At 41.1% G+C, this 12,077-nt stretch overlaps 1 protein-coding gene and 1 non-coding gene across 2 annotated transcripts in view; one reads left to right on the top strand and one right to left on the bottom strand.

The window, feature by feature from the left end:
- Positions 1-2,917: 2,917 nt before the first annotated feature.
- Positions 2,918-3,054, top strand: LOC118602353. Its single transcript, XR_004950692.1, has one exon. It is a non-coding gene; the product is annotated as a small nucleolar RNA SNORA52 (small nucleolar RNA).
- Positions 3,055-3,179: 125 nt separating this feature from the next.
- The window catches only part of HACD2 (3-hydroxyacyl-CoA dehydratase 2), an 81,057-nt gene continuing 72,159 nt past the window's right edge, over positions 3,180-12,077 (bottom strand). The window contains exons 6-7 of the mRNA XM_016159365.2: positions 11,043-11,221; positions 3,180-6,286 (exon numbers count right to left, since the gene is read on the bottom strand). Coding sequence (XP_016014851.1) covers positions 6,204-6,286; positions 11,043-11,221 — 262 coding nt within the window. The 3' untranslated portion in view covers positions 3,180-6,203. The remainder of the gene's footprint in view (positions 6,287-11,042; positions 11,222-12,077) is intronic.

The following is a 12,077-nucleotide window of genomic DNA, read 5'->3' as shown; positions in this document are numbered from 1 at the left end:
AGAGGGTCTCTCCTTCCATTCTAACAAGAGGACAAGAGAAGAGTGAGCCATTATAGACGAGTTCATAAATTCGGTGACAGAAAGTTGAAGGACTGCTGTCTGGCGGCTGTTTTCTCTGTAGAGCCGGGGTGCTGTCCTGGGCTGAGGGCGACTCAGAGGGTTAACAAGGATGGAGTTTAATGGAAATCATGGGCAGCGTGCCAGGTGGGCAGCACCAAACGAGAGGTGCGGGGAGGGGGGAGCTGGACCCCGGCTCCGGGTTTTGTCAGCGTGCACTAGGAGAGCAGGGGCAGGGGGGTGAGGACAGTGGAGTCTGGCAGAAGGGGGCTAATGGGGAAGGTTGAAGGTCATGCCGAGGGGAGCTGGGGGGACAGTGGGAGATGGGGAAGAGTAAGAGTAAGAGAGATGGAAGCTTCACCCTGCCAATTCACAAATTGCATTAATATGCAAAAAGATCTGAAAAGTTTAGCAAGAGAGGAAGCTTGAATTTTGTGTCAGACTTTTGAAACCATAGAACCCCTCTCCCTAATATACCTGTGCTCCCATCATCACTCAGACCTCGTAGTCTGTGGATTTCATTCTGACATATAAACGAATCACCTGTGTTAGACTATTACTATAGGCTCCAGCATAGCCAACTAGTGCGGTTGTTGAGGGCATTCCTCGGTCTACATACGCCCTTGGTTATCTATTAGGTATGTCCAAAATTGGTGTCATTTAAGCAGCTTTCTCTTGAGGGAGACTTTAAGTCCGTTGAAGGGTGAGAATAATCCGTGGCATGAATAGAAGCATGTTAAATCTGTGAGAAAACCCACAGTCCAAAAATCAAGTTAGCTCACACCCACAGAGTGTACTGGACATGCTGCAGACAAGCATTCTCGGGGCCAGACGTGGCCTTATAAGGTGGCCTGACATTTTCTCATGGCCCAGGCCACCCTCCAAAAATATCCAGAGACAGAAGAAGAGTGGGAACTGACCTCCTAAACATTTCAAAGATTAACAAGCAGGCTCTCCATTAAGCAGGAGCACTAACACCTGCTTTCTGACCAGTTCCAAACGCCCTAGGCAATTCAAAACCGAGCAGCCTGCACGGTCCATGCTAGGGAGGGCTCTGTAGTGGAAAGTGAGCAGACGGAGCCCCGAAGCATACATCCAAACTGGTTTCTTTGCTGCAAAGAAAGTATCATTTCCTGTCCCCCTCCAGAATATGCTTTAAGAGCAGACTGTCCTTGCTTTATATGGACAATAGAGATCCGTGACTAATTTTGATTAGTGTGCTTTTCTGCCTCCTCGGGCTGAAGCCGTGTTCAACTCCTTTGACTCCCAAAGCCCCGGATCGCTTGCAAGGTGCTGCCCCCCAGTGGGACAGCCTGGCTACAACAATGTCGGAGGCAGAAATGGCGCACTAATGACATTGGCTTTAACCAAGTGCGGCATCTGGAAAGGTATCTGGACAACAGCCACCAAAGTCATAGATAGATGTGAAAGCGCTGCCATGGTGACGAGTCTATGTTCTGGAATTAGTGACCAGAAAACACAATCTCCGATCATAAAGATTTATGAAATGGGTACGTGGTGCTTACACACACACAGCCTTTCACGCATTTCACTTTTGCTCATCCAACAGGAATTTTAGGGTGAATTGCCTTTCATGGGAAAAAAAGATTATTTTTTGTAATGAGACCTGCCCCTAATGGGGCCTCTAAATTTGAGAAAAAATAAATAAATAAAGGAATAGTCCCTTACATGTCCAAAAGAAAGTTTTGGTCAGAGAACCACACAGCTCTCTCCTAACTCTGGTTCTCAGTTGCAGGCAGGGAACGTTAATAGGTAGGGCTATTTTTTGGTAATAGTTGCCTAGTACAGTTTCTTCATCACTGAACTGTACTACGAGCCGGTCTATCTGTAAGGCTGAGATTTTTAAAAAATAAATATTATGAGATATTGCAAAGCTAGGCTTCATTTTTGTTATAGGGAACAGAACACACAGCAGTATCTTTGGAATGCTATGTATAACAGTAGGTCTCTTAATTATACCAATGGCAACTCTTCAGGCTAGGGCTTATGTTAACATAGTACACATAATTGCCACAAAACATGACAGTGGCAAATTGAAAAGCCCTGGTTCCCATCACCACCCAAAGATTGTAAAGGTGGTATTTTCTGGGTTGCCTCTACTATTAACTTTACCATCTGGTCCTCAGTTTCAGTTAAAATCATTTTATTTCTCCTTATATCAATAAAAAGCCTACTTCTAAAACAGATTAGACTCTACATGTGAAGTGATCCTCCCCATCTTGCCTCGATCAGATAACACTCCAAAAGAAAACATTCCCCTTTGAAATAAACACCACACACTCGGATGATGGAGACAGTTAACTCTGAGGAAGACCTGGCAGACGCAGGCAGGGGCTCAGTACTGCTGGGGGAACCTAGTAGGGATCACTCAGAGGAATAACTAGAAAGTGCCCAGCACAAGGAGACATCCCCACTTCCGAGATGATGAAATTTTGGGGTCTAGGACCTGTCAGTGTCCCTTCCACCACTGTGAACCTGCACACGTGAAGCAGCATCTAGGGTTGTTCGGTATGCGGAGGCACTTTCAGGAACAGGTGCTGGATCACTTGGCCAGATATTTGAATATAAAATGAACATCGCTGGGCAACAGTAATTCTCAACTTGTATTAGAAAAGTTAGATTAAAACACACTGTAAGACCAGAGTCCTCGATCTTTATTCATTTCTTAAGTCTTCTGGTCAATTACATGAGGAATCTCTCGTCCCGTGGCAGCCAGGTTGGAGAAGGGCTTGGTGAGCCTGAAGACTGGCAGGAAGAACGATTTTTTGGAAAACTCTCAATATCTTTTTTCCATATGTGCAGAACCGTTACGATTAGCAGAAATTTAAAACTGTCAAAGCGGTCCATCCTAATCCCTGCTGGTCCCTCTGCCCGCGGCCTGCCAGGTTTCACTTGGGGATCGGGGTGCCTCAGGAGCCTCTCCCGGGGTAGTGAGCACAGCCTCAGTGGGCTCGTGCCAGGGGCTTCTAGACACTCCCAGGGTGTGTGTGTGTGTGTGTGGCGGGGGTGGGGCTGTCAATTCCATAATAGAATTGAAACTCTTCCATATTCCTATACCACTTTCAGGCCAAATGAATGTGAAAAAGCAGTAAACTCAGCGGTCAGTGTTTCAAATCCAGGCAGAGTACACATCAGTTTATTTTAAAATGCAACACAGATGAGTATTTCATCAATACAAGCTATTACTACATTAGCATTTCAGGTAAAAACAGCTCCCAAATGCATGCATAGAAAGTTAAGCATAGTCTTTGAACTACTTATTTCTAAATGTACAAAAAAATACATTTAAATTATAGAATTTTAGTGAATCAAAGACTTATAAAATTACAATTTTGGTTTTCACAACATAGAAAAATACAAAAATGATTATATATATACTGTTTTATAATTTTTACCCAAATTTCAGAGGAGCAATATGTACTGGTTTTGATGTTTTATCTGAAACTCAGAATTGAAGATAATTCGAAGATTGTACCACATAAATGCCAACCTTTTATCACAAATGAAGAACCAAAAGCTTAAGTGGAAACGAGGGCGCAATCTCCTCATCTGCCTCTTCAGTGCTATACCTCCCCAGAGGAACAGTCTAGCCGGAAGAGTGGTGCTTTACTCCCTGACTAGTCCTCCACGGTGCCTTTGATAACAGGCAAGTACGTGTTAGATGAGCTGCCTGTTATCAAGATCCCAACACAGCAAGATGCAGGTTTGCAGCTTGCATCTACAAACAACTGCGTCCCTCACAGAGCTCTCTGCCAGAAGGTGGTCCCAAAAGGAGGGGACCTGAAACTCCCATCAGGGGGGTGGCTGGGCAGCTGATTCCTTTAACTGTGCCCTGAAACGAATACAGTTAAGCCTGACAAAACAGCCACCATATACCACGTCCTCATTCACACTTTGTAAGATGGGACTTTTGGTGGGGTCTCAATTCATGAAAGAATGCCACCACTTCAAAGGAAAAAAGAATTCATGTTAGAGATAAAGAAACCAGTTACTGAGAGAGGTGAGTGAAGGACACAGTGTCAGGCCTTACTTATCTACCATTAAGCATTTTCAATGTTTGATGTACAAAAATAAGCACTGGGGGTGAGATCCTTTTTGAGAAGGGAGTTGTTTGCTGTGTTCTGGCTGCCAAAGTTCAATTTGATGCAATACCACTGTTTATGACAGATTGTTTTTCATAAATAGTGACAAACTGTAATAGAGGCCTAAATAAAAACCAATCTTGAAAATCCTGCATTTTTCATACCATCTTCCAAAACTAATCAAAACTGGAAAACGAAAAAAATCTTATCCTAATTAATTAATAAGACTAATATAACCCAAATTGATTCTATTTTACAGGAGAAATACATTTTGGAAAAATAAAAAGACAAAAAGCATGACAAATAATCTTTTCCACATATTTTGTTTATCGAGTACAAGAACAGATTCTAATCTCAACACGCCCAAGTTAAGAGTGCTGAGAAGTGGAATTTTAATGTTCAATTCAAAAATAATTTATTACACGTCTGCCTACATTAAATTTTTAAAATATTTTTTATCGGTTATAGTTGGCATACAGTATTCTATCAGTTTCAGATGCACAGCACAGTAATTAGACATTCTATAACTAAAAGTGATCCACCCTCCTGCATTAAACCCTAAGCTGCATATTTTCTTCTCATTTTCATCTTAATTTTCAAGCCTGTGATAAGCATTAAAAATTAGTTTTCCATTATGACACTCTTCTGATAGTAGCAATTTTATTTTAAATAACTATTCAGTAAACCTAAAGCTAGTAAGCTAGACTTTTAAAGTTTTAAAGATCAGCCAATTAAACCAAAAAAAGGAGAAGGCTCCACAAAGAACAAAGAACATCCTGTGCTTAAAATCAAATGCACGTCTCAACTTGGGCTTTACATTTTCATCCAACTCTTTTTTGAAAAGTCTTAAATGCACAGTTGAGCGATTAAATGGTATGAAGACATGAAGTTTTTAGACAATGGCCATACGACCAAAGTATTTCTTGGCTGCTCCAACATGTGGGATGATATTGCTTTTAGCTTGACTGCCCAACTGGAATATTTTACTGTCTCTGGACTTACAACTTGGTGGGACCATAATTAGGAAAAGTCTCCAAATAGAAGAGCTGAATGAAAATTTAAAAATAAAATGAAATAATAAGGGTATAGAAACCTATTCCTGAATGTTCTTCCAGACTACATTTCTAAAATATCACCTTTCATTCATTTTCAATAGCAGATTCTCTACTCCTATGTGACTAGACTGGTTTCAGGTCCATAAGTGAGAACAGCTATTGGCAAATACATTACTCAGAGGGGTTCTGAGAATAGAACTGTGGAAGGTACTTGTCATTTACTAGCTGTGGAGCTTTCCCTTTCTGAGAGCTGTCATTTTGTTAACATATGAGTGAGGCCGAGCCCCAGATAAGGTAGCTTCTCTACCATGTACACAAACTTATTAAATTCGAGCATGTTTCTTAGTGGCAGGCAGTAACGACTCAACTGAAAACAAACGAAAGGGTTCTGGTTGTTTTCTGATGGTGCACTGCCCCAAAGCTTCGCAGACATACACACTGTATAACCACAGATATGAAAGTACAGGTCCCAGCCATAACTTCAGAGCATTCCAGAGAACAAAGTTTGCTGCTTCAAAAATATAAATAGTTTCCAGCATGCAGTCAAGTACTTTGTAAAGGGGATGTTAAACGCACTGCAGACTGAAACAGAACTCTACTGCAAGCTGGGCATTCTGTTGATACAGCTTCATTACTCAGACTGTAACTCTCAAGTATTTAGTGTTACAGATCTTTAATATCAGATACATGAAGGAAACAGGATATAATATGCCAAATCCCTTTCTAATGCCATCATAAATATTGGGAACTTTTGGTTGAAAAAGCATGCTGAACAGACCGGCCAGGACACTTTATGTAACAGCTTTAAAATTTTTTTTTAAACAAAATCCTAGGCCCATGTGATGCTAGATTTTGGTTTTTGTTTTATTTTTTCAGTATTTTAAAAATAGTTCTTACTTATTTTCTATGAAATGTACTGAGAACTCAAAAAGTCTGCAGCATTTTTGTCTTTGAAAAATTTGGTTTTTGGAAGATGCAGGAAACAGAACTATTCAAATTTCTTGTGTTCTTCAGTATGAGAAAGGACTTTTCTTCTCTGGCGTAACATGTGGAAGTATAACTGGGGAAGAACTGGAAAAAAAAAAAAAGAGAAAGAATTGGTTAGAGATCATTTAAAGCAAGATGCCACAGAGCTGCCTCCCTTTATACTCTTTATACTCTGATACTATCTTCGCATTTATTCTCTGATTTTACAATAATGAGGTGAAGAATTCTAGTGATGGCATTATTATCCCTGTTTCACAAAGGAAAAATTCAAGCCCCAGAGAGGGAAGGCAATGTGTCTGGGGTCTCGCTGAAAATCACTGACAGAGTCTGGACCAGGCTCTGGTTGTTCTTTGAATAAGACCGAGGAGGGGGAGGAGTGCTGTGACATTTGATCTGAATACAACTATGCCAGGTTTGAGTGTAGGAAAAGTCCTTATGAAAAGAGCCAGTATTTTAAGCACTAGAGATTCTGTCCTTTGCAATGTATAGATTATTTTTAAAAGTGCTGGTTCTCAAGTGAATGGGGTGGTACTGCCTCCCTAGGGGGTATTTGGAAATGGGGGCAGGAATGCCAACCCCTGCAATGTGAGACAGTCTCCCACAACTAAAAACTGTCCCACTCCAAATGCCCGGAGTGTCCTTGCTGGGAAATGACATTTAATCTGCCTGGACTTCCCAGGTTACTATAAATTGGGGTAGGGGGTTCAATAACCATATGAAGAACTCCAGTGAGATGGTCTTGAGTGTACAATGTCCTTCCTTTCCTCCCCTTCTCAATAGCTCCAATCTCTATTTTTTAGACAGTAACCTGGAATTTGGGGGAGGTAATTTCTACTACCACCAACTCTGAGCTTTTCCTTTTTAAATGGGTTCCAAGTTGGCCAAATTTCAAATGATCCTCCCAAAGTACCAAGATAGCAGTGGGTATGTGCACGCAGATCTGATAAACTGCAGAGGAGGCCCTGCTGTCGAACAGGGCTGCCATCCACTCCACTCACTATTTGCAGGCAGGAAGTTATCACAGAAAAGACCGAGCTTGTGCATCCAATTCAGCAGTGAGAGAACTATTTTGGTACAAAAGCCAGAAAATTTGACAAGCTCTATAATCTAAAAACTGAAAGTAAAGATATAATTAAACCATAAGGAATGCTAATTGTGATCATTTAAAATGTGGGGCCATCACATTTCCATAGATATGCTTCAGTAATGGGAAACTTAGGAGCAAAGTGCACTAAGGACTTTTCCACTGGCTGTATCTGTGATGATTACACCTCAGACAGATGGCTACTGCCAGGCAGCTAGTTCAGAGGGCTGGAGGGAGGGTAATGACCTAGAAGCCATTTACGACCCTTAGTGGCAGTTAAAGCAAGACAAAGGAGTATACCTCATCCCTTTCAGCAAGGAGATACCAGAAGAGTAAGATGTCAGAAACTGAGGATAGATATGCCCTTTCATTCTTTTACATCTTCCAGAGGCTTCTTGGTGCCTAAGAGAAGGGAATATGTGTGCGAGAGGCCAGGGGAATTGGGGGCGGGGTGGGGGGGACTTGGGCTGTAGGTTCTCTACAGCTCTAACAGTGACTTCTTGGTGACCAGAACTTGGATGACACTGTCTCCATCTGAATTACCCACATGTTCAGGTTGAACCCAACTATAATGGCTGATTCATGGCTACTATTTTTAACTACATTGGGCTATAAAGAAGAATAACCCTAAGAAAATCTCAAATCTCAACCTGACAAGAGACTATTTAGAATTCTACCTTCTGCTCTTCAAGTTCTGGAAACATAGAATGGAGATGGTTGGGGATGTGTGTGTGTGTGTGTGTGCGCGCGCGCCTCAATGTACTGGAGTGGGGGTAAGAGCAGGGGGTTGTGGGTACCTTTAAGAAGATGGGCTCTCTTTCTCTCTAGAGAAAGACTCGGAGGCTGAGAGCAACTGGAAATGCTCTGCCTGGGGCAAGTTTCCTTTTCAGTTTCTCTAAAAATCAGAGGTATTAAGTTATGGCTACTGACAACCTGATGTGCACAGCTTCTTCATGTCCTCACCCCACATCACTGTTTCTCTGATTTTTTTTACTCTCACTCTATAACCAATTTTCACCAATGTGGGGAGGGAAAATGTAAGTAGGACTTAGACATCTGCTGCAGATACTAGACATACTGCCACTTCAGCAGAGCGGGAGAGGAGCACCTTGCAAGGGATCCAAAGCATCCCAACTCAAGAACACTCCCGGAACCACGGCTCATGGGCCACAATTTGGGCTATATGTACCTCAGTGCAATAATAGGTCAGGATCATAAAGAAGAGGTGTTGCTTTAAGTAATACATGTACATAATCAACTTCCCATTAAAGAAGATATAAAGAAACTTAAGTTGTAGAAAAAAAAAACAAATCTGGTAAAGAAGACTGATGTCAACAGGAATGTCTCCTAATTCCGCATTTCTTCTTATAAATACAAAGCTTTGGAAAGATGGGAACTGTGCAGTTGGCTGGGAATGAACTGTGTAAATTTGTCTCGCTATTAACAACCTAAACTACTGAAAACATCCAGGGAAACTGGCCCAGCCCAGAAGCACAGTGCATGCAGCAGACTAGATGATCTGCAGCAGATGTGATCCAGGCTGCCATTTTGAGATGGATACGGAGTCAGGGGTTTGAAGGGAGTCTTCTAAACTTTATTTGAAATCCACCCTTTTCCTTCATCCATAAGAGTTAAGCTGCCTTAAAAAAGAAAGACTAAAGACTTTAACCAAGCCAAGTTTTCTTACCAAGAGGAGGCTGAAAATAGAAGGAGGAAGGAACTGAGGTAAAGAAAGCAGACTTTTGTTGTGAGAAGTCTGCCCTACTCTCTAAAAGACAGCTGGACCTGAGGTCTGTGTTTTCTCTCTTCTCTCCTTTAAAGCCAAGAAAGAAAATCTCACAGGACTAGGTTGGTTTTCCTTCAGGAATCCTATCAGGGAGAACTGCCTGTGCATGCCCAGGTTCCTTTTCTATATCGGAATCCCCAAACCCCAGGCTGCAGACCAGTAGCAGTCTGTGGCCTGTTAGGAACTGGGCAACACAGCAGGAGGTGAGCAGCAGGCCAGCCTGCAAAGCTTCATCTGTCTTTGCAGCCGCTCCCCAGCGCTAGCATCACTGCCTCAGCTCCACCTCAGATCATCGGGCTTTAGATTCTCATAGGAGCACTGGTCCCTGGTACCAAAAATGTTGGAGACCACTGATCTGTATCATGAGGTCAGAGGCACAGATTGGGCACTGGTTGGCCACCAGAACACACAAAAAAAGTCTATGAGGTGCAGAGAGTCTCCAGTTGCCCTGGAGAGCTGTCCCAGGAATGAAGCCCCTCCTAGCAGACTAGAAATCTTGCAGCAACTCAGAAGTAGGGGCCCCAGATTTCTGTCAGTGTGGCAGCACCTTGTTGTTACTGCCCTCCTTGCCCCTTTCTGTTATCCAAAATGGCACCTATCATTCAAAAACTTAGCTGGATTTATAAATCCTGTGGTGCCCACTGGGACGTGCGTTAGTCTGGGTGTGGCAAAACTGCGACTAAGAACTGCTGCTCTAGAGGCAGGAAAATGGAACTCTAAGGGAACAACATGAGAAAGGTGAAAAACTCTACGTTAATTTCTCTGACTTAAATTTTTAGACTCTTTCATATTTATCTTTTAATAATAAACTACCTTTTACATTGGAGAGAGATGGCCTTTAGCCACCATAGTTTCAGCACCAAAGAGGAAGACTTGATAATTATTATAAAGTGCGAAATGAATCATGAAGCAGCACTGTGTCCAAGAATCTCTTCAAGAAAAACGTTCACATGAAATCTAGATGTAGTTTTCTTCTATAATGCACGAAATGCAGTTTTCCACAGAGGACACAAACATGTTGCTTACGATTGTTAGGATGTTTTCATGTGGTGAATACTGTGGTCTTAAGAAAGCCCAACACTCCTATCCGAGTTTAACCTGAGGTTTAGGGGGAAAATATAGCACCTTATAGACTAAAATAAGAATCACAATGGCTACGGAAATTGCCAAAGGAGAAGAACATTTTATGTCCTTGGGTAGATCAAGATCCTTTTGGATATGTGGTAATCAATCATAGGATTTTAACTGAATATCAGACTTCAAGAAAAGGACTAAACAATGCTTCCTCAGAAAATAGGACTCACTTTATAGAAGCCTCAAATATGATGTTTTTTTTCCTCTGTTACCAAGTATGCTGATAGGCACATCTGATTATCCAATATGGTCCTTTAGTGGCACTATTAAAATACTGGAAACCACCCTGAAGAGAACACTACGTTCTGTTCAGATGGTTTTAGTGCTTATTTCCAAATAGTAAATTAAGAAATATAGAAAAAAAAATCAATCTTTTAATTTTGTTATTTGTTTCCAATTAACCACGGATTCCTTAAAAATGAAGTAACTATTTTGATATAGTAAAAATGCAAACATTCTTTAGAATGTTTTTCAAATATCATAATAAGTAGTTCTGGAGAAACAAAAAAGTCAAGTTATCATCCGGCTTTTTGTGTTTTCCACTCAGTATTTTTCCTCAATAGATAGTTACCTCTCCTGGTGCTCACTGTTTCAAACCCACACGCCGAGAAAGGCTGTATTTGGTAGCTGTACTGAGAAGGGTTCATCTTTGTTCAACTACAAGCAGAGAAAATGCCCTCTAACAGTCAGCATTCAACAAAAACTAAAGCGTTCCCAAGAAATCAAATTTATGTTTACCTGGATATGGTGTAAAAACAAGCAAAGGCATTTAATTCTAGTTATTGTAGAGTTGAGGTTTAAAACATAAACGAACATATGTATAACCGTTTACTTACTTGGAATATAGATGAGCATGACCAGGATTAGGAATGTATAATAGTCAAAGGAGAAATTGTATTTGTTAGGTAAACTGATGGAGTACAGGCCAGCCTGTCTGACAAAGGGCAAAGCCGCATAAATTGTGAGCAATTCTCCTAACACTCCCATTGGGTATAGCACAATGAAAAATGTGTACCTGAAACAAAGCAAAATATTCATTACTGAGGCTCAAAGCCACCTTTAAGAGAAAGACACACTCCCAACCTTCTAATCAGTACTGGCCTTTTTAGAAAGCTATTATTTATATGTTTTCTTATTTAGCTACTGTTTAAAATCAGTTTTTACGAGCCAATTTTTGAAAAGAGCCTATAGCAGGTATGTTTCTGGATGTTCCAAAATAAAGTAAATGTGTTTTAGGTCAGCCTCAAAATTTGGCTTGAATGAATAGACAAATCACCCTAAGGTGATACCAAATATTGGAAAAGTAGGGGCACCAAGTCATGGTTTATACTGAGCAGTCTGCCCTGTGGGGTGGGAGTGGGCGGGGGATTTGCAGGGAGTTGAGGGGGAATGTGTTAGAACATGTGTCTAGGAGTTCCTACAACACACACCAAGTCTGGTCTGTGGACTGAAAAAAAATAGCACATCCAATGTGTGTATACCGCTGTCTATGCATGCTACTGTGAAAAATGAAATATATGCTAATTTAAAAAACATTTAAAATTTCATAATAGCTTTTGATCATTATGTAATTTTTCAATCAAGAAAACTATAATTACTATCACACGGGAGAATCCATACAATTTTTTTCACTTAAAAAGGAATTCTTTATGTTTCAAAAAGAATTCAGAGAGCAGTTCATCCTATGGCAGTAACTGGAAGTTGTTTCGAGGTACAAGTATTGCTAAAGAAATCATCAGCTCAGAATTTTAAAAGCCTTTGGCTGCAGCATTATTACAATAGCTGAGATATGAACGTGACCTAAGTCTTCACTTATAAGTGAATGGCTAAAGAAGACACACACACACACACACACACACACACACGAAATA

This window comes from Rousettus aegyptiacus, unplaced genomic scaffold, assembly GCF_014176215.1.
Source record: "Rousettus aegyptiacus isolate mRouAeg1 unplaced genomic scaffold, mRouAeg1.p scaffold_m13_p_4, whole genome shotgun sequence".
Taxonomy (NCBI): Eukaryota; Metazoa; Chordata; class Mammalia; order Chiroptera; family Pteropodidae; genus Rousettus; species Rousettus aegyptiacus.
The sequence above is the reverse complement of the archived record's forward strand: the minus strand, read 5'-3'. Positions and strand labels throughout refer to the sequence as shown.